The 23,064-nt window shown below is 38.1% G+C and overlaps 1 protein-coding gene across 1 annotated transcript in view; it reads left to right on the forward strand.

The window, feature by feature from the left end:
• The window catches only part of EML6 (EMAP like 6), a 162,743-nt gene that overhangs the window by 71,164 nt on the left and 68,515 nt on the right, over positions 1-23,064 (forward strand). The window contains exons 16-20 of the mRNA XM_049649840.1: positions 4,049-4,142; positions 13,966-14,066; positions 15,354-15,556; positions 18,161-18,272; positions 18,536-18,663. Coding sequence (XP_049505797.1) covers positions 4,049-4,142; positions 13,966-14,066; positions 15,354-15,556; positions 18,161-18,272; positions 18,536-18,663 — 638 coding nt within the window. The remainder of the gene's footprint in view (positions 1-4,048; positions 4,143-13,965; positions 14,067-15,353; positions 15,557-18,160; positions 18,273-18,535; positions 18,664-23,064) is intronic.

Genomic DNA, 23,064 nt, shown 5'->3' on the forward strand with positions numbered 1-23,064 from the left:
CTGGGGTGGTGGGGGAGAGGGTGAGCCATATTTCTTCAGCAACGATGTGCTGAAAGCCCTATATCACCTTACCAACCAAGAATGGGAGATCCACAGAGTTTGGTGGTTTGGCTGTGGTAAAAGTCAAACCGTGGCAGATCCTGAGCTAGAACCCACATCTCCTGGCCTCAGTGCAGGGAAAAGGCCACTAAGCCTGGGGTTGTGAGCTGGCAGAAGCTGTGCCTAGAGCCCTCCCCGCTGAGTCCTCTTTCCTGCTGCTGCCTCTGCACTCCACCAGGGCTAGTGTGAACTCTTAGCATGAGAGTCCTACCTGGAGCACTCAGTGTCACCGACTCCGCCCAAAGGCACGTGTCTCCAGCTGCCCCACCCCTATTCGCCAGTGTAAAGGTGGAATGGACAGGTGGTACAGAGAGGCTTCCACATGAACATCCCCCAGTGAAAAGAGAGTCTTGTCCTAGAACAGCCTCAGATCACACATGTATATGAATTGGAACAGGAGCAGCTCTACCTTTCTTTTGAAAAGTGATAGAAAAGTGAGTAGTCAAAACAGGAGATTATTAAGATTTCCCTACTTAACCATGTGAACAGGGCACCAACATTGGTCATTACCTAGCTGGTGGCACCATCTGTGTACTCTGGACCCCATATCCAGCCACCTCTTATAGGCCAGCTCGTTTGGGGAGGTTCTGTGGAGACCTGATAGTACATTTGCCCCTTATTAGAAAAAGAAATTATCATGGAAATACAAAACAGGCAAACGATGTGAAAAATAGACAACAAATAAGCAATTATACATTGGGGTTTAGATTAATCTATACTTGCCACTGTTCCACAGCAAATGGAAAGACATTTTTAATGAAAAGCATTTCTTACAATATAATCTATAACTCTCTGTGAACAGGAATGAATGAATTTACATTATCTCACTTAATTGAGTGACTCCTTAGCTTTGTGAACGTATTAGCATTGTCTAGGGAAAATGGGGCCATCTTTGTTTTTGTGCTTACAAGATAGAAGGTGCTTCCACATGAATAGAAAACCAGAGTAGAGACAGAAAGGTTCAGCCACATAAATCTTTTTTAGTTTAATATTATCCTCATATTTTTTAAAATCTTCACTGAATAATACTGATTTCTCCAAGGACACCTCTAAGACTAACTGGATTTCACTGTGTTCAATTCTGAAAATGTATGCATTTTTTATGAGCCCTGAATGCAAGGACCAACTTGTAATTGAGTAGAAATTCTCTGTTTCTAATATGCCCTTTACTATTGACATTAAGTACCTTAGAATTATTTTTGGAGTTTGTCACTATCCATAATTAATACATACTGTGACTGGAAAGATTTAAAAGGACATTACCTCGACTCTAAAAACATGGCAAAAAAAACCCTCAAAAACCTCCAACTGGTCAAGGAACAATGGATTTTCAAAGCTAAAGCCAAGTCTCTTTGGGGGGAGGGTTGGGGTGTGAAAACTGGGAAAAAATAAAAATGTAGCCAATTCTATTTCCAAACCAGGCAGAAATAGCCTCCACCTGCAGAATTTTAGAAAAGGTCACCATCTTAAAGAAGAGGTGTGATTGTAGAGGCGCCCCTGGATTTGTGCTATTTCTTTGTTTCTCCTCATAGTCACAGACTGGGGTAGAAAGCTGTATAATTGTGAAGACAAGCTGATGGGGCCTTGCAGAAATTCCAATAAAAAGCCAAAAAAATTAATGTACCCTGAGAACTTCTTTAGAAGACATAAAACTTCAACTGCCATTTTAAATGTGTGGATGCTTGTCATCTAAGAACATATTAATAGAGCTACACAGTTTACAAAGGAAAACACAAAAGGTAGACTTAATAAATGGAAAAAAGACACTGAATACCAGTGCCATGTTTTTTAAAGAACTGATCATTAAAACAATTAAAATTTGTATAGCTAGATAACATAGCCCATTTCTTTCCCTTCATAGCATCCATACACACATTCTATCTTTATCTCCCTCGTCATCCTCAGTGTCACCAATCTCCTCCACGCTCATTGGAAACTAGCTTAGTGGGAGGATCACAGAGGAAATGTGATATGATTACTATAAGCCTTAGCAGAGCTTATAATCTAAAAACAGAGAGAGGAAGCTCCAATCCGTCAATCAAATCACAAAAATACAGAAGCATGCTAATACAGAAGCACAACCAAGCCATCCCAAAAGGTATGGAAAGAGTGAGTAATATTGGTAATGAATAGGAAGCCATTACCAGTCCCCTCTCCCAAACGTATAGAAAAGAGGCCTTGAGGACACCAGGGTGACTCAGTTGGTTAAGGGTCCAACTCTTGAGCTCAGCTCAGGTCTTGATCTCAGGGTAATGAATTTGACCCCCGACTCTGTTAAAAAAAAAAAAAAAAAGAAAGAAAGAAAAGAAAAGAAAAAAGAAACCTCACACAATTTAAAGCCTGATAACGGTTCAGCGTAAGGACATATCATTCATTGTGATTCAGAAGACACATTTGTTTATAGTAATCACCTGATGATCATTTAGGACTTGTGGAAAGCATGAATGTCTCTTCTAATACTGAGCCTAGTAGCTTGAAATGGTTAATGTAACTTCCAAATCCTTGCCTCATACTTACCAGCAGTCCAGGATTGAGGAGGATCTGTTAGTGAAGCCAGGCTCTTCCTTCCTCTGACTCTGCTCCTTCCTCTGGAGAAGGAGCAGACCATGGTTCCTGGTAGCTTGGGGAATAGTGTCTGGCCCAGTAAGGGCACTCACAGGTTGGGCATTGGTTAACATTTGGGGAGCGTTGCCAGATGTAGCAAATAGAAATACAGGAAGTCAAATAAATTTTAATACAAAGTATGTCTCAGGCCATATAACTGTAAATACATAATTTAAATATTACATGGACCTACAATAAGAAATTATTCATTACTTATCTGAAATTACAGTTTAAGTAGGCTTCCTTTATTTTACCTGGCAACTCTAATGTGGCATTGACCCCAGACTTGGAAATAGTTGATCACACACTTGTGTTTCTTTATCCTCTCATATTGTGGGTCCTCCGTAGACCAGGAAGACACTCTGTTCAACTGATACATGTTGAGTCTGGTCACCTATATCCTAACCAGCACGAAGCTAGGGTAGAATCGCTGACTCCATATACTCCTCCTATGAATCTGGCTTGTGAGGAGGCAGCAAAGGAAAGACTGACTGCACGGCTTCTTTGGTCTTGAAGGGAAAAAGCAAGTTAACAATTTTGGTTTTCAAATTTAATTGTACATACAAAGTATTTTTTTTAAGTTTTTTTTCTTGGAAAACAACCCAAGTGTCTACATTATAGTAACCATTGGTAATCTTATAAATAATATTTAATACTAAGGGAAAATGTTCACTATATAACAATTGAAAAAAGATCAGAAAATAGGATGTTCATTATCATCCTGGTTTTGTTTTTCAAAAACACATTTATGTAGAGAAACTGACAGGAAATACACCAAAGGTAGGCCTATAAATTGAGGTGATTTATAAATTTCCTTTATCTATATTTTCTAAGTGTCCTATAACAAGCCTACTACATTTAAAATAGGGAAACAAAGAGGTTAGGATTTTTTAATTATAAAATCATCTTCTGAAAGAATTTTTGAGATTAAATTTATTTTCTACAAATGCTCTTATCTTGGAGGTTTAAATAGAACCCAGTTTTTTTAAGCTGAAAATATAGTCACAAAGCCAAATGGTTCTTTGAATAAATGTCATGAGATTTGTCATGAAATAGACAAGGTTTTTGAGATATAACTGAGAGGCTTCTCCCGGCTCCGTGTCTGACACTGGAATGTTAGATCAGTGATTTAATTCATCAACCAGTTGTTGTACATTAAGAAGCTCAGCTATCACTGTTACACATTTCATTCAGTGAGGTCCCTTCAGCATATGATACTTCTAATGTATTGGAGCCTAAATAATATTCTTAAGATCAATTTTGTATTCATCGTTACAGTGAATGAAATGTTTTGGTGTTTCATCGAAGAAATGAGTCACTTGACATTTGTGTTGTTTTCATACAGCTGATGGAAAATGTCTGGTGTCGGTTGGTTTAGACGATTTTCACAGTATTGTGTTTTGGGACTGGAAAAAGGGAGAAAAGATAGCCACCACAAGGTAAGAAGGTGCTGAGGTCTTGCAGCATCCTGCTGATTATCTCGCTCCAGTAAAGGTCACTAGTTTTCATTTTCTAGGGAGATTTCTTTCATCTTCAAACTCAGATGGAATTCACACCGAAAGCTTAACACCTGAGGGAAAACATACTGCAATATTTCCTGGTGACAAACCTGACTTACAGCAGTTAATGTTTGTTTCAGGGAACTGGAAAATTCTGAAACACTTTCCGGGGAGTTACTTGTCACTTGGGTTTTAGTAATATATGCACTGTCTTTATCAAAGCTTTTTCCAGCAGTAGAAAAGCAGCTTTTCTCAGACTTGGGCCTTGTCCCTTGTTTTTCTACAGTCTTGCATCTGGTGAAGGAGTGTCAATGTCACTCTAGTCAGAGGTACCATTTGTCATGAAGCTGTTGCATGCTGGAAAAGGAGGCCCCATCGTGTGCATCTGCCACTTGCTTTCAAAGCAGGCAAATTGTTTCCCTAATCTCCCTGTCTTATAAATAGACTTTTCTAAGACCGTCTGCTGTTTATAGACCACCTGTCCTCCGTTACCCCAGGCTGCCTCCCTGCTGAATCAGCCTGAAGTCTCAACACTGCTTTCTACTCCTACTTACATAGGGCTTAGCTGTGTGCCCAGCCATGATCAGAGGTCAGCACGGTTGGCAGCCAAGGCCCAGTGATCGAATTTGTTGCCCAAAACAGGTTATCACTTTCCCTCTCCACTAGTTCTTGTCTACATTAACCAATTTCCCTTCTGTCTTTCGGTATAAAATCATTTTTAAGTTAATGGCTTTGAACCCCAGTATTCACTTTGTAAATTAATACTTCCCTTCACAATATTAAATAAGAAAAAAAGGGTTTTTTGCAATTTGGTTTAGTAAACGAAGATCTCTCCGTTGCCGGGGACTCAGAGGAGGAGCAGATGGAGCCCTGAGGACTCCAGCTGACTGTCTTAGGAGAAAAAGAAAAGCTTTTCTGATAAGTGCGGTTGAGATTAAATTCTTGGCAGCAAAAGACAGCTCCCAAATCTGCCTGCCCAAGTGGGCCTTCCTGGTATCTGTCAAGTATTCCTCACTGTTCTATCACCCCCAACTGGCACTCGGATTCCGCTCTTAATTAGAACTCTCCTTTCCCTTTAGACTCATGTACTGAATTTTAGTTTAATATTTCTGATAACATACCAACTGCAGTGCAGATTATTGCAGGCAAAGCCTTTGTCTGCATCTCCAAAGCAACAGAAAAGCAATTTTCCTGCTAAAAAAACCCTCTGCAACCTTCTGTGTCTCCCCTGTTGTATGCCAGAAACATTCATAGAAATGGAAGAGAGAAATTTTTATTAATATGTCCAAGGTATCTATTCGATATGCTTGGTAGTGTCACTTCTATTTAATTAACACAAAGTGACTTAACATCATTATGTTAGTAACACACTTTATTTGTGGAATTGCTCCCAAGCCTTATGTCACATTCCTAAAACAGGACACCTGCAAAATTGCCCTCCAAGAATATTTTTGCATTGTAATATTAACCAGGGCTCTTTCCAAGAAGGAATGTCAAGGATTGCTAAAGTTCTTTGAAGACTACTAGATTTTAAAATAACAAATAAGTAAATATTTCCATAAATGCCTATTTCCATCACATTTACACATATTTATATGATCATATAAATATACACATAAATAAAAACCTATTTATGACATTAAGTTACATACTTAAGCAGATAGAAACATTAAAAACTGAGGCATAAGGGTGTCTGGCTGGCTCAGTCAGTAGAGCATGCAACTCTTGATTTTGGGTTTATAAGTTTGAGCCCCATATTGGGTGTAGAGAGTATATATATATATACATACACACACATATATATATATACATACACACATATATATATACATGCATACACACATATATATACATATATATATATATATATATATATATATATATACACACACACACACACACACACATATCTTAAAAAGAAAAAAACTGGGACCTGAAAGAAGTGACAACGGAAAACAGGTGACACTTTACTGATGGTACCTTAGTGGCTTCAAGGAGTCTTCTTGGTTCCTGAGAGGGCTTAATTTACTCTTAGAAAGGCCAGATCAGTGACACCCCTCCTTTGCACTTTTGTGTGTCAAATCATTGCCAGCATTGGGCACTAGCAAGGCTTAGCAGTGAGCCTGCTTCTGGCAGCGGGCACTGCTTTGGCCAGATGGTCTTCTACAATAATCCCTATCTCCCAGGATGTGAGAGTTCCCTGTGGAGGGACGGGCAAGTCAGTAGCCATGATGGTGTCACCATCAATGCTGCAGGTGCCCAGTGGGAAGGTGTGCCACCAGAACAACACTGCACTCTCCAAACCCACCCCTCCGTTGTGAAAATGTTTAATTGAAGCTTCTTTTTTATCAGCTCAGAGAAATTAGAGAAATTCAAGATTGGCATGTAGAGATCTTATTGCAAGATCTCTCTGAGACTTGATTGAATCTCTTGGAACAATTTTTTTTTTCTCTTTGCTAACTTTCATGAAAGATTTCAGTTCCCTCCATTAAAAATGAATTTTTAAGTCTTTTTTTTTTCCTTTTGAAGTTTGTTCATGTTTTAGTGTAACCTACAAGTAACCCATTTAATAACCAAAGTCAATCTCTTACGGGCTGTGATTAAATGGCCTAATGTCAGTGTCAGAGATGAATAATGAGATAATCTGGTACCTTTCTTTCCCTTTACTTGCATTTCTAATGCACCAGCAATAGGGCTATGGGGGACAATGGCTAATTATTCTTGATATGTTTCATCTCAAAAGTTTGAATGCAGTAGGCAAAAGGTAGAGTTATCAAGGTGCCTAACAAGAATACTTGGGCTGTCAATGGGAAATAATTATGCTACTGGAAAGCCTGGGACACAATGTAGGCCCAGGATGAGCAGGTGTGTATGTACTTCTGTTTTAGCTTTGTTGCTTGATTTATTATAGGTCCCTACCTTTACACACCTTTAGTGAATATGATGAAGCCTTCTGTATACCAAATTGGCACATTTCTTTTCTCACTTTCCTTTTTAAAAATGTGTATTTTTTTTTAGAATAACATTTCTTAAAGTGAAAACAGAGTTTTCAAAATACTGTGTGATCCTTACAGAAATTCAAAGTCCAAAAAAGCACTGAGAAGAAAATGAAAATCACAATTACACTGCCCACGACATAGCCAACGTTTTAGCATACATTCTTCGGTAAACATTGGTCTAGTATTTTGATCCATTTTTATTCATAGGTGAGATTATATAAACACAAAACAGTGTTCATGTCTGTACAGGGAATGTAATTTGTTATACCTGCTCTCAATTTTCCTGTCAGTTTTCTCTAGCATCTTTTCTTTAAAGTTTTTATTAATGATTTAGAATCTGTGGGGATTTTCCTCCAATCGTGAAATCTTTGGATGCGTAAAGTCTCTTAGGATTATCTGGTTTATTTGTCCTCTTGGTGTTCAGCACATTTTCTCTTCTTACACAAATAAACTTGTATCTCTGTCTCCTACTTGTTTCTAATACTTCCAGTGATGTGTCTTGGCCTTAGTGTCCGTGCTTCACTTTGGACTTTGATAGAAACGAAGGGAGAAAGTTCAAAAATCAATTCCTTCTCCTTTCCCTGCCTGTCATTCTGGGGCCCATGCAATGGGTATGGAGATGTCTGTCCTGTTCTTTTAACTTACTGTGGAAAATTTCAAAGTTGCGCAGAAGTGGAGGAAACAGCATAACAGACTCCCTTCAGCCCTGTTGCATCAACCTACAGATGGTACAGATCTCTCCCCCCTCATTTTTTTTCTCTTATTACTTATTTGCTAAAATATTTTAAAGAAAGTTTAAGACCACTTGTCATTTGACCTGTATATACTTCATTAAGCATTTCTAATTTTAAAAGCATATTTTTATTTTATTATTTAATTGAAGCAGAGTGTACAATATTATGTTAGTTTTCGGTGTACAACATAATGATTTGACATTTATATACATAATGAAATGCTTACCATGATAAGGGTAGTTATCTGTCACCATACAAAATTTTTAAAATATTACTTTGTTTCTTGCTGTACTTTGCATCGGTGACTTAGTTATTTTGTAACTTTAAGATTGTACTTCTTAGTCCCTTTCAGCTATTTTGCTCATTCCCCGCCAGTTTGTTTTCTGTATTTATGAATCTTTCTATTTTGTTTGATTTGTTCATTTGCTTTGGTTTTTAGGTTCCACATGTGAGTGAAATCATATGGCATTTATCACTGTCTGACTTTTTTCACTTAGCGCAATACCCTTTATGTCCATCTATGTTGCCACAATGACAACATTTCATTCTTTTTAATAGCTGAGTAGTATTCCAGTGTGTGTGTGTGTGTGTGTGTGTGTGTGTGTGTGTACACACCACATCTTCTTAATCCATTCATGTATGGATGAACACTTGGGTTGCCTCCATAGCTTGTTTATTCTAAATAAAGCTGCAATAAACATAGGGGCACATATATCTTTCAGAATTAGTGTTTTCATTTTCTTTGGGTAAATACCCAGTAGTGAAATTACTGCATCCTATAATATTTCTGTTTTTAATTTATTGAGGAACCTCCATACTATTTTGTGAACAGTGGCTGCAGCAATTTACATTCCTACCAGTGGTACATAGGTTTCCCTTTTCTCCGTATCCTCACCAGCACTTGTTATTTCTTGTCTTTTTGATAGTAGTCATTCTGATGCGTGTGGGGTAATGCCTCATTGTGGTTTTGATTTGCATTTTTCTGATAATGAGTGATACAGAACATCTTTTCATGTGTCTGTTGGCCACCAGTATGTCTTCTTTTGAAAAATATCTATTCAGGTCTTCTGCCCATTTTTTTTTTAAACTTATTTATTTTGAGAGACACAAAAAGTATGAGAGCGGGGAATGAGCAGAGAGAGGGGAAAAGAGAATCCCGAGCAGGTTCCATGAGGTCAGCACTCAGAGCCCAATGCGAAGCTTGAACTCAACAAAACTGCAAGATTATGACCTGAGCCGAAACCAAGAGTTAGATGCTCAACCACCTGAGCCACCCATTCACGCCTGTCCATTTTTTAATGGGATTTTTCTATGGTGTTGAGTTGTATAAGTTCTTTATTCTGGATATTAACCTCTTATTGGATATGTCATTCGCAAATGTCTTCTCCCATTCACTAGGTTGCCTTTTTGTTTTGTTGACAGTTTCCTTTGCTGTGCAAAAGCTTTTTATTTTGGTGTCTTGATAATTTATTTTTGCTTTTGTTTCCCTTGCCTGAGGACACCTATCTAGACATACGTTATTGAGGTCAGTGTCCAAGACATTACTGCCCATGTTTTATTTTAGGACTTTGATGGTTTCAGGTCTCACATTTCGGTCTTTAATCTATTTGTGTTTACTTTTGTATAAGATACAAGAAATTCCTTTTCGTGTACCTTTCCAATTTCCCCAGCACCTTTCATTGAAAGGCTGTCTTTTATCCATTATAAATTCTTGCCTCCTTTTTCATAAATTAATTGACCTTACAGGCGTGGATTTGTTTCTAGGCTCCTTATACTGTTCCATTGATTCATGTGTTTGTTTTTGTGCCAGTACCATACTGTTTCGATCACTATAACTTTGTAGTGTATCTTAAAATCTGGGATTTTGATAACCTCCTGCGTTGTTCTTTCCCAATATTTCTTTGGCTATTCAAGGTCTTTGTGGTTCCATACAAACTTTAGGATTATTTGTTGTAGTTCTTTGAAAAGTGCTATTGTTATTTTGATAGGGATTGCACTGAATCTTTAAAGTGCTTTGGGTATTATGGGCATTTTAACAATATTCTTCCAATCCATGAGCATCATGTGTTTTTCCTTTAGTTTGTGTTGTCTTCAGTTTCTTTCATCAATATCTTAAAATTTTCAGAGTGTAGTTCTTCAACCTCTGTGGTTAAATTTATTTGTAGATATTTTATGCTTTTTGGTGCAATTATAAATGGGATCTTTTTAAATTTCTCTTGCTGCTGTTTTGTTATTGGTGTATAGAAATGCAACCGATTTCTGTGTATTAATTTTGTATTCTGCAACTTTATTAAGCTCATTTATTAGTTCCAATAGTAAGACCATATATGAAACACCCACAGCTAACATCATACTGAATGGTGAAAAACTGAAATCTTTTCCTCTAAGATCAGGAACAAGACAAGGATGTACACTCTTACCACTTTTATTCAACATAGTACTGGAAATATTAACTGCAGAAATCAGGCAAGAAAAAGAAATAAAAGGCATCCAAATTGGTAAGGCAAAAGTAAAACTGTCACTATTTGCATATGTCATGATTGTATATAGAGAAAACCCTAAAAGGCTCCACCAAAGGTTCCTCCATGTCTTCTCTTTGCCAATTAAAGCTGCTGTAAACATCCATACAGGTTTTTTTGTGGATATAAGTTTTCAAGTCCTTTAAGTAAATACTGAGGAACACAATTGCAGGGTATCGTGGTAAGAATATATTTAGTTTTGAGGGGTTTTTGTGTGTGTGTGTGTGTGTGTGTGTGTGTGTGTGCGTGTGTGCACACGTGCGAGGGGGGGGGTTCATTGCTTTTTTTAATTTAAATTTTAGTTAGCTAACGTATGGTGCAATATTGGTTTCCAGAGTGGAATTCAGTGATTCATCACTTACCTTCAACACCTAGTGCTCATCCCGTCAAGTGCCCTCCTTAGTACCCATCACTCATCTAATCCATCTCTCACCCACCACTCTCCATCAACCCTCAGTTTGTTCTCTATTGTTAAGAATTGGTTGTGGTTTGTTTCCCTCTGTCTTCTCCCCCACCCTTCTCATATGCTCATCTGTTTTGCTTCCTAAATTCCACATATGAATGAAATCATATGGTATTTGTCTTTCTCTGATTGACTTATTTGGCTTAGCATAATACATTCTAGCTCCATCCACTCATTTCAAATGGCAAGATTTCATTTTTTGGTGGCTGAGTAATATTCCATTGTATATATGTACCATATCTTGTTTATCCATTTAACAGTCAATGGACATTTGAGCTTTCTTCATAGTTTGGCTATTGTTGATAATGCTGCTATAAAAATTGGGGTGCATGTACCCCTTTGAATCTGTATTTTTGTATCTTTTGGGTAAATACCTGGTAGTGCAATTGCTGGATTGTAGGGTGGTTCTATTTTTAACTTTCTGAGGAGCCTCCATACTGTTCCCCAGAGTGATGGTACTAGTTTCCACTTCTACCAACAGTGCAAGAGGTTCCCCTTTGTTTGCATTCTTGCCAACACCTGTTGTTTCTTGTAGTGCTAATTTTAGCCATTCTGACACATGCGAGGTGGTATCTCATCATGGTTTTGATTTGTATTTCCCCGATTATGAACGATGTGGAGCATCTTTTCTTGCATTTGTTAGCCATCTAGATGTCTTCTTTGGAAAAGTGTCTATCCATGTCTTCTGCCCGCTTCTTTACTAGGTTGGTTGTTTTTTGGGTGTTGAGTTTGATAAGTTCTTTATAGATTTTGGATACTAACCCTTTATCAGATATGTGGTTGTAAATATCGTCTCTCATTTCATAGGCTGCCTTTTAGTTTTGTTGAGAATATGTTTAGTTTTGTAAGAAACAGCCTGTCTTCCAAGGTACCTGTACCATTCTGCATTACCATCAGCAATGTACGAGAGCTCCTATTGCCCCACATCCTCCAGCATTTGGTGACATACACCAATTACTTTAAAAGTTCATCTTTTCCCCCTTGATTTGAGATCCTATCTTTGTTATATACTGCATTTTCATATTCATTTGGGTCTCTTTATACATGTTCTATTTTGCCACTAGTTTATCAATTTGTGCACCAATACCCCACTGTTTTAATTATGGAGGCTTTATAAATTATATTAATATCTAGGAGAGCTACTCTTCCCACTTTTCCTTTTTAGAGTTTTCCTGATGATTGCTGCTGGTTTATTCTTCCATGAGAACTTTAAAATCAAGGAGTCTAACCCCAGATTAAAAAGCAAATAAACACCAAAAGCTCTTTTTTTATTGCAATCAAGTTGAAAAAAAATTTTTAAGTTAGGGAATATTGACACTTTTATGATTGAATTTTCCAACCAAGAACATGGAATGTATTACCATTTTTTAAATCTTTTTTTCCATCTTACAGATGTGGAGTTTTGTTTCACTCACTTATGTTTGATACAAATTTCTTGTAAATTTATGCCTTGATTTTTTTGCTGTTTATAGAGTCACTTGTTATACTTTTTGGTTGTTGTTTTTTTTTTGTATATATTAAGGTTATTGATTGTTTAATTTTATACACTGCAGCTTGACTAAATTATCTTGTTTGTCATTGTTTTTACATTACTTCTTTTGAATTTCCTAGGTAAATAATCATATCATCTGCAAATAGAAATAGTATTACCTCTTCCATTCCAGCTCTTAAGCCTTTAATTTTAAAATCTTACCTAATTGCATTTGTTAATATGTTCAATACAAGGTTAAATGGCAGTGGTAATAATCTTGTTCCTGATTTTATTGGGAATGACATTAAGTAAGAATCTGACTTTGAGTTCACACACACAAAAACACATCTTGAATAAGCTACTGTTTCAGCACTTTATGCTTCTAAAGGATAATGGCACATAACATATGGAGAGTCAGCCTGTGTATAGTTATTCTTGAATGAATCTGGGTTTTTCAATGAGAGCCAAGGACTTGAGGGAAATATAAATGTCTAAGAGATAAGTCTCCATTAATTCCTACTTTACTGAGTGTGAATTGACTGTTTTTTAATCACACATGAGCATTAGATTTTTGTAAAATAACTTTTCAGTATCTGTGAAATGACATAATTTTTCTTAGGCATGTTAATATGATGAATTGTACTATTCGAGTCCTTCATAATAAACTACCCTTGCATTCAGTCATAAAGTCTGATTGTTTGATGTTCTAGTGAATTTTCTTGGCTAGAATTTTATTCAGGGTATTACTATTTATATTCATTAGAGATATTGGTCAGCTGTGCTCTTTTTGTTAACTGTTTTAATTTACATAATGAAGGTTTTCTCATAATATACCAAAGAAGACCATCAAATAGTCCATTAAATCCATTAAAATCTATGAAGTCCAGTAAATCCTTAAATTCTAACGTGATTATAGTCTATAGCAAAATTTCCCTGGCGCTATGGAACACCAGGTCTAAAGCTCCAGGTCTACAATCAGTCTTCATTTTTATATTTGTCCTTCTGTATCTTTGGTTATCAACTCGTATTTCTGAATGCAGAGCATCCTGAAGTACCTTGAATCAACATACAACATCCTTTCTCTCCCCATGGGTATGAGCCAAGGGCTTCCATTCCTAGTGAATAATTTCTAGCTGAACTTTCATATAACCTAAAGTTATGCTGCCCACAGCAAAGAATATTATATTTGAAGCTTCTCATTAATATGATTCCATATCTTCCCCTTTTTCCTATACAAGACCTCTATATCCTGAGAAGTACAATCTTATGCTGGTGGCATGAATTTTATCTTGTGGAGACATTGTGATCCATTATAAATACTTTGTTAATTTGTTTAAAACATAACTGAATACACTTTGGTAGCAACATTAGAGTAAGAAGAGAGGGCTCAAACGTGCAAAGAAAAGCAAAGCTTGTGATTTTAATATAGACCTCATGTGTATTTTAAACTATTTTCTAATTTACTTGTCCTGTTACATGTGTTTGATGAAAGTTAAACCAAATGTATACTTTTAATAAAACTCTGTATCAGTGCTTCCATGAAAACTGGATTTTTTTTTCTTGTCGGTCTCTTGCAGAGGACATAAGGATAAGATATTTGTGGTAAAGTGTAACCCACACCATGTTGACAAACTGGTTACAGTTGGGATGAAGCACATCAAATTCTGGCAGCAAGCAGGTACTGTTCTTTGGGTTTATCGTTTCTGTGGTTGAAGAGCTTTAAAAAAAAAAAACAAACCAAAATCCAACTGAAAAAAAGGCCAACACCACTACCGAGCAATTTAAAATTAAAATGTGTCAGGAAGACATGCTATCCCATATTCACTCGGCTACTTGATGTCTAAGTTTTAAAACACTTTATATGATGCTAAGCATGTTTATCAATAACTAGAAAGCTTTGGGAAATGTTCCACTGTGAAAATAATTATTTTCATAGTCATCTGTTCTGAAAGCAGTCATTGTGTTAGACTACTGAGCAGGAAATAAAATAATCACTTTGATTGGGTGGATAAATTTTTCACTACTTTGAAGGTTCTTTTATTTATCACTGAATTTAACACATGAATTAATCCCTGACACTATACACAGTAGGTGATCCGAATAAATTTTTATGCATCATAATGTTGATAAGGATGAGTAAGTAAGCATGTCAGAACAGGCACATTTTATTTTTCTCACTAATAAACCAGACCTGTTATTGGGATTGTGAATTCTTAGTATTGGCTTTGATACCAGGCTTAATCTTACACTGAACAAAACATAAGCAACTGTTCCAGTGCTTTCTACTTTTAAAGAAGAGACAATGGCATCCAACATGTCTGGAGAACCAGCCTGTGCATAGTTTTCTGGAATGGGTATGGGCTTCTCAATGCTAGTTGGGAAGTGCAGGGAAATGTGAACATTGCAAGGACAAATCTGAAGTATGTACCTTTTCCTACACAGTGATTCATTTTCTTACCCTAAAGGTCTTATGATAATAATTGAGGTAAGACATACATAACATGTTTACATTTTACATTCCTGCCAGTGCTGTTTTCATTCTCCTTGGTCAGCATGCATGTAGACTTTCCTAGTTACCCCTGGCACTTAGTCACTCCTTCCTCTGTCTGGCACAGAACTGGCACTGAACCTTGGTTAGCCACATATCTTGTTGGACCGAGATGACGTCCTCTCTCCAACCAGAACCTAAATCCATCGAATGAAGAAACTTCTTCTTCTCATCTTTATACCCCATCATCAACCACTGTATCTGCTGCAAAGGAGGGATTCAGTAAACATTGAATTAATGAATGTGTAAATGAGAAACCCTCTTAAAATATTTTTATGATTTTTCTGCCATATTTATACATCTGTACATATATATGTAATGTAGATACCCTGGGTTTTCATTGAAGACAGTCATTCCAAATGCTCATAGAAGGTGTCAGCTTTTCAAAAAATAATACATATTCTTGGTCCACTTCAGGTGGGGGCTTCACTTCTAAAAGAGGAATTTTTGGAAGTGTTGGAAAATTGGAAACAATGATGTGTGTTTCTTATGGGCGAATGGAAGATCTAGTGTTCTCAGGAGCAGCTACTGGAGATATTTTTATTTGGAAAGATATCCTCCTACTGAAGACAGTGAAAGCTCATGATGGGCCTGTGTTTGCTATGTATGCATTGGATAAGGTATGACATATTTTCATCATTAGCTTTCAAAAATTATAAATTAGTCTTTGGAAGGCCCACGTCAACAGGATGCTTGTTTCTAAAACCAGTCCTATCTGAATTGGGAAGTAGTTGTCATGAATGGAAATGAGTACAAATATTTTTAAAATTTCACTCATTTATAATTATTTCTTTACATGCAGTTTCTCTCCACTTTATTCACACTCCTTCTTCGTGGCTCTCACCTCTCAAAATCCCTTAAGAAGTGTTGGGATAATGTACACACCCAGTAGCAGATGAGTCCTGAGGAATATTTCAGCACTCTCTTCCCCCTTTGTACACAATAAGGAAAGACCTCGAAGTACCAACCGGTTCAATTATTATCCTGCTCAGCAATCTGACCAAAAGTCAAGTTGATAACCAGTTTGTTCCTGTGTGGATAGGTTCAGCTTTCACAAGAGTGTTGGAGTGAAAGCTTTTCACTGGCTGTATAAGGGTTTTCCAGAGAAACAGAACCAGTGGGATTACAGATTACACATACACAGAAACCAGATGTACTGTAAGGAGCTGGTCCGTGCAGTTATGGAGACTAAGAAGTCCCACTCTGCCCTCGGCAAGCTGTAGACCCTGGAAAGCTGGTGGTATGATTCACAGCAAGTCCAAAGGCCAGACAACGAGGGATGCCAGTAGTGTAAATCTGTCTGAGGGTGGGAAAAGATGAGATGATTCAGCTCAATCAGTGAGACAGGAAAAACAGGGATGAATTCTTCCTCCTCTGCCTTTTTTATTTGGGCTCTCAAAGAATTATCCAATTCTCACCCACATTGCTCACCCACCTTGGGGAAGGCCATCTGCTTTATTGAGTCCACCAATTCATTGCTTCTCGGCCTTTTGGCTAAGGTCAAGTGTGTTGAGTCCACCAATTCAAAGACTGCTCTCATCTGGAAATACCCTCACAGATAAATAGAGAAATAATATTTGATCAGAGCACCCTCTGAACAATCAAGATGACACAAAATTAATCATCACATCTGCTATATCTCCACTTAAGTTCACCTTTGTCCTGATCTGTCCAGCTACCTTCCTGCCTTGCAGCGATTTTATTTGTTTTTAAGAAAGATCACACTGTCAGTACTGCTAAAATACTTTGTTCAACCCATTTGCCAGAAAGATCTATTTTTTAATCACCACCAGCTTGCTGGTGGTACCAATTTATCTGTATTCTCTGACCTCCAAACAGTGGAGGCCAACAAACCTAACTAAGCCAATCCTCATTTTGCATTTACCTGTTCCCAGGAGGGAACTTTTTATCCAGGTACAGAAGTAGGTCCTCATTAGATGTGCAATTATAATGGTGGTTTTAGTGGTTAAGCTGTTGCTTATTGGCAAATTTGTTTTGGGTGAAAGTGCACATTAGATAAGATTAAGGTAGAATGCAAAATTTGAGCAGGTCTAGAAGTTCATGTGCAATAACTTGTTTAAACTCTTTTATTGCTTGGTAAGTTAACCTGAAACATCATGGAAAAGATGAGGGTGACACAGCATAATAAACCGGATTTAAATTTAATTTGGGAATTAAATCTTCCCTACAAACCTGTAATGAGAATACAGAATTTAAGGTAAAAAACTTTAAAATATTATTTCCACGTGAACTTCGCTGAAGTAAACTAAGTCTCCGAGAAAACAATGAATTACTGAGTATTTTTCATCCGAAAAAAGGATTTTCCTAAGAGCAGTTTGGTATATGTATTTGCCGGAAAGGAAAACTAGTAAAGTCAAGAAATCATAAGCCTAGAACGAGAATAAAAACCATTAGGTCACGATCTCGCGGTCCGTGAGTTCGAGCCCCGCGTCGGGCTCTGGGCTGATGGCTCGGAGCCTGGAGCCTGTTTCCGATTCTGTGTCTCCCTCTCTCTCTGCCCCTCCCCCGTTCATGCTCTGTCTCTCTCTGTCCCAAAAATAAATAAAAAACGTTGAAAAAAAAAAAATTAAAAAAAAAAAAAAAAAACCACTGTTCAGTAAAACAAACAAACAAACACTGTTCAGTAAAACAATATGTTAGGCATTTTACTTTCCAGGTTTTATAAAAATTAACCTGGAAATTGATGTTCACCGAACAAAATAGGATAGTTTTGTTACATGAACTGCCTAAGTTACTCTTAGTAAATAATGGTGTTCTCTCCTGGAAGTAAGTGTTTAATTTTAAAGTATTTAATAATCATTTTTAATTGTAACATCAATTCCAGTTCATTCACTAGGAAGAGATGAGGTACCAGAAACTCTGCCAGGCTTTCAGGCTGGTCCTATTCCCCAGGTACCCACACTGAAGGAGGGGGCTGGGCACAGAAACGGCCATCCATGACCCGGGGCGCCAAGTGCCAACGAAAGGTCTGAGGAAAATGTAAAGAATACACAGTGAGAACATGCTATCCACTGCAGAAGTAGGGGAGCGTGCTTCCAGCCAATATTATATTAATATTCTATGTTACCAGGTTTTTCAGTCTCCTATACTTAGGAAGAAAACACAGACAAAGCTGCTTTTCCCAAGGGGGACCCCTTTTGAGGCCGGGTGGGTAACTTGTCATTTTGATGTATATTTAATTCTTCCCATGTGTGTCTTTGCAGGGTTTTGTAACGGGTGGAAAGGACGGAATTGTGGAGCTCTGGGATGACATGTTTGAAAGATGCTTGAAGACTTATGCCATTAAAAGAGCAGCATTGTCAACCAGCTCAAAAGGTGCCACTCCCAAATACGTAATAGGAATCTTTCTTTTCATAGGAATGGAAAAGATGGTGCCAACGTTCTTAGACGACCATTACCAAATCACTTCTCCTTCTTCTGCATTTAGAGCTCTTAGCCCCTGGTAGAAATATCGAGGGGGATTGCCTAGTATCTGCTTTTGAACTACAAAGACAGAATGTATATAATAATCAGGCTTCTTGTTGTTGTTCTACTAAATATAATATTTGCAATATTAAGTACTGTATTTCCCCCCTCAGGCTTGCTTTTGGAAGATAACCCTTCAATTCGTGCCATTACTTTGGGACATGGGCATATCCTGGTGGGAACAAAAAATGGGGAGATCCTGGAAATTGACAAAAGTGGCCCAATGACACTGCTCGTTCAGGTACAGTTTACAGATTCTAAAGCACAGTTCCCGTCAGAGCTGGGACTAGAGTGAGGCAAGGAGGCCACTTAGGGTTCAGTGTGTAAGTAGGTACTCAGTCTCAGGGTTATGCAACTGCTGTGTTGATTACCTATTGCTGTATAATGAATTGCCACAAATTTAGCAACTTAAAACAATACATGTTTATTTGAAGGTTTTTGTGGGTCAGGAGTCCAAGTGTAGCTTAACTGGGTCCTCTGCTTAAAGTTTCACAAGGTTACAGTAAACGGCTGCAGTGTCTCATCAGAGGTCCACCTGAGGAAGGATCTGCCTCCAGGATCACTCATGTTGTTGGCAAAATTCACTTCCTTGTTATAGGACTCAGGGCTCCATTTCTTAAAAAAAAAAATTTAATGTTTATTTATTTTTGAGATAGAGTGCGAGTGGAGGAGGGCAGAGAGAGACAGAATCCAAAGCAGGCTCCAGGCTCTGAGCTGTTAGCACAGAGCCCAAAGCAGGGTTCAAACTCATGAACCATGAGATCATGACATGAGCTGGGGTCAGACGCTTAACCAACTGAGCCAGCCAGCGGCCCCAAGAGTGCTCCATTTCTTGTTGGCTGTTGGCCAGAGGCCACCTTCAGCTCCTAGAGTCTGCACACAGTTCCTTGCCACATGGGATTCCCCAACATGGCTGCTTGCTTCCTTGAGGCCACCAAAAGAAAGAGAAAAAAAAAAAGGCAATATGGTCTTATATGACATAATCATATCATCAAATACATGTAATCTTGAACATCCATATCCTTTGCCATATTTTATTGGCTGGCAAATAGCCACAGGTCATGCTACACTCAAAAGGAGGGCTTACACAGGAGTGAAAACCAGGAGAATCATGAGGGTCACCTCGTGAATGTGTCCATTGCATTCTTTTCTCTGGTCACTGATTATTACTATCCCTACCACATGCAGAGTACATTCCTCTCCCCTAGAGTCCCCAAGAGTGTTATCCCATTACAGTATCTGTTCAAAGTCTGTAACCTCATTGTCTAAATCAAGTCCAGCTATGGACGAGGCTTTTTAGGTATATTTCTTCTCAATCTCTCAATCTAGAAAACTGTCAGAAAAAATTATTTTCTCGACCCACGCCAAATCTGCAAGTGTCTCCTTAGATTTTATGCCTCAGTCTAGTCTCAGTCTTGAGGCATATAAATGTATGACCTACTTCTTACCCTCCCTCTCCCCTCAAGAATTATATTCAGGTAAAATCACATTAAAATAAACATCAACAGAGTCTTCAAAGATCAGTGAAGTGGCAAAATCTCACTTGAGGGGGTGGGAGTGTGTGGAGATGACAGATAGTCCTGCCCAATTTGGTGATGGATGGACCTTATTTATGGGTGGAAGAGGCTTGTGGAAGAGGGTGGGGGTACATTCAGAAGGTGGAGTGAAAAAAAATATGCACTGATTATCTAAGTTTCAGGACTTCTGTGGGTCCAGTGGAGGAGCTCCATCTCTGTCTCCTGCAAGCTTGCTATGTTAGAGATGAACCCCCAAATCCCACTGAGAGCGGCCCTCTGATTTGCTGCACCTTGGGGACAGGTGTGCACACATACCATGGTTTAGAACATTGTGAGGTTTTAAAAATGCATGTACCCAAGCCCCACTCAGTACGTCCCGAATAAGAATGTGTTTAAAAAAGAATTCCATGTTAAAAACAAACCTCCAAAGCTCTGTCGCTGATTGTGCCTCGGAGACAGGATTGAGAATGTGCTGGAGGTACATCCAGGAGGTGTCACTTCTCTGTTCTCCAGCTGATCTTGATTTTGTTTCCTTCCCAATGAATCTCTTTTTCTTTCTGGCCATGACTTCTTACTGAATTTTATTGAAAAGTGACTATTTCTTTCTAATGCCCGAGTGTTTGAACTTTAATTTGTTTGCACACATGCTATATTGCTAAATATTTGTTACTATATTATGACTTAAACAATACTGTAAGATTTAAATTCTGTTTTCTAATTTAAAAAATATTACAGTTACTTATATTATGACTTAAACAATATATTGTTTCCTATATCCTTACTATATTATGACTTAAACAATACTGTAAGATTTAAATTCTGTTTTCTAATTTAAAAAATATTACAGTTGAGCTTAATTTCATTTAAATATCTTTTAAACTTGAAAATAAAAGCTTTTAGCCTTTCATTCTCTATAATTCTGTTCTTTCCCCTATTTGTTTCTGTTGCTCTAATAATAAAAGCAGCCACGAGTACCACTTATTGAGTGCCTACTATGTGTCACGCAATACTGTTGCACAGAATTTATTTCTCCACAACAGATTTGCTCAGTTGAAATTGTTTAAAAGATGAGGGACCCACTGCCCAGTAAATTGTCCACATCCATGTGCTAAGAACTATAGAGCTGGATTTCAAACCAAGGTTTGTCAGATATCAGAGCCTTTCCTTTTGCACTACACCGGGCTGTTCTCCAAATGTCTCAGCATGGAGACTGCCAGAGAGCCATGCAAAAGCGTGGCCTCCTGATCCATGGGCAGGCAGTAATGCTGGTGGAACCTTCAGAAAAATGTTGGTTACCACCATCTTGTCTCCTTACGCTTGTACCATTCTTTTCCTTTTCTGTCAGCATCTCTCTTTCCTCTTCTTGTCTGTCACTCCTTTGCCATTTCCTCCTAAGCAGAACTAAGTAGTTCAATTCAATCAGTGTTTGTTGGGCTCGTGCTGAGATCAGCCTTATGCTACATACTGTACACAGTGGAATCGGGCTTCCTATCCTCTTGGGGGCTCACAGGCCTGCTCTGAGAGAGGTTGGACACTGAGGGAAAGTTAAGGAACAGGAAGCATGATTAAGACCATCAACTACCCTGCTGTGGTAAGATGTCAGAACCACTTTGCCAGTTTCAATAACATGACAACTCAATGTCACTTGAAATAGATTCCTTATTTTTTTAAGAGAAGGCAGTCTGGGTTGGGGGAGAGAAGTGATAGGAGATGAGTTCTGAAAATTCCCATTGTGTGTTCTTTGAATATAATCAACTCTGAATTATGCACCTATTTACTACCAGCTTTATGGGTGATCAGTAGGAAGGTAAGATTCCAAGCTCATTCCTCTGCCACTTGAGATACTTCCAGCCTATCTTGCTCACTGTCCATTCCTATGTTATACAGAAATTTAGTCCTGTCACGTTAGGGAAATATGATGTCTAAGTAAATATATGAGGCAGTTGTTGAAAAGGATCTCAGAGGTGTGTCCTGTCCTCAAGCCAAATGTAAAAGGAACTTGGTCTGTGAAATGGCTCCAAGCACATCCATTCTGGGGGAAAACTGGGGTTGACACCTGACCTGTCCTCTGACCATGACCTTTGTGGTAGGAGGCTTCAGATGGGAAGACAACTAGAAAATTAATGAGGTGCTCCAGATGCAATATATTCACTCTTTGGCCCTTGTCAGCTAGTTGAATGTCAGCTCTATTTGGAACTTTGTATCTTCTGCCAAATTACTCTTTTGCTCAAACAATTTCCCTGTTAAACCAGAATCATCCAGTTTGTCTCTGGAAAGCCACCTGTTCCCTGAAGCATTCCAAGTACAAACACCTTTCACTTGCCTGTATGGTCTTCCTTTTTGCTTTACTAAGCAAAGCCTTTTTGTAATTAGCCACTAAAAGCAGAAATTCAGTGAACAGTCTGGTCTCTTTTTTTTTTTCTTTTTTTTAAAATTTTTTAACGTTTATTTTTTTTTTGAGACAGAGAGAGACAGAGCATGAACGGGGGAGGGTCAGAGAGAGGGAGACACAGAATCGGAAACAGGCTCCAGGCTCTGAGCTGTCAGCACAGAGCCCGACGTGGGGCTCGAACTCGCAGACCCCGAGATCATGACCTGAGCCGAAGTCGGCCGCTTAACCGACTGAGCCACCCAGGTGCCCCCAGTCTGGTCTCTTTTATTGTTCTGTGCACTAATCTATTCTCTACACTGCTTTATCAAGTAATAAATTGTAGGAATCAGAGTCATTTTCTTCCTAATTGTTCATTTTTAAAATTGTTTTATCTCAATATTTCCAATCCAGTTAGGTGTGTTTGTGATATGATATAGGTATATGGAATTGGTTCAATGTCAATTAAGCACCTTTCAGTTTTCTGATATACACTGGGTAGAATAATTTCTGAACCAACACTGAACTTGAGTTATTCCCAGGACGCTTGATTTGAACTGAGCTCTCTTTACTTTTGTTTTGCCAAATACTATGCATTCACAGGACTAAAATGGAATTAAATGAACAAGAATATTGCTCTGATAGAGATAGGTGGTACCTATATCTTTTAGAAAATGAGTTTATCGAAAAAGGTGTTTTATGTCATGATCAAGCTGTTTTCCAAATATATTTGTATCTATATATACTGGGTTAACTC

The sequence above is a fragment of the Panthera uncia genome (genome assembly GCF_023721935.1).
Source record: "Panthera uncia isolate 11264 chromosome A3 unlocalized genomic scaffold, Puncia_PCG_1.0 HiC_scaffold_11, whole genome shotgun sequence".
NCBI lineage: Eukaryota > Metazoa > Chordata > Mammalia > Carnivora > Felidae > Panthera > Panthera uncia.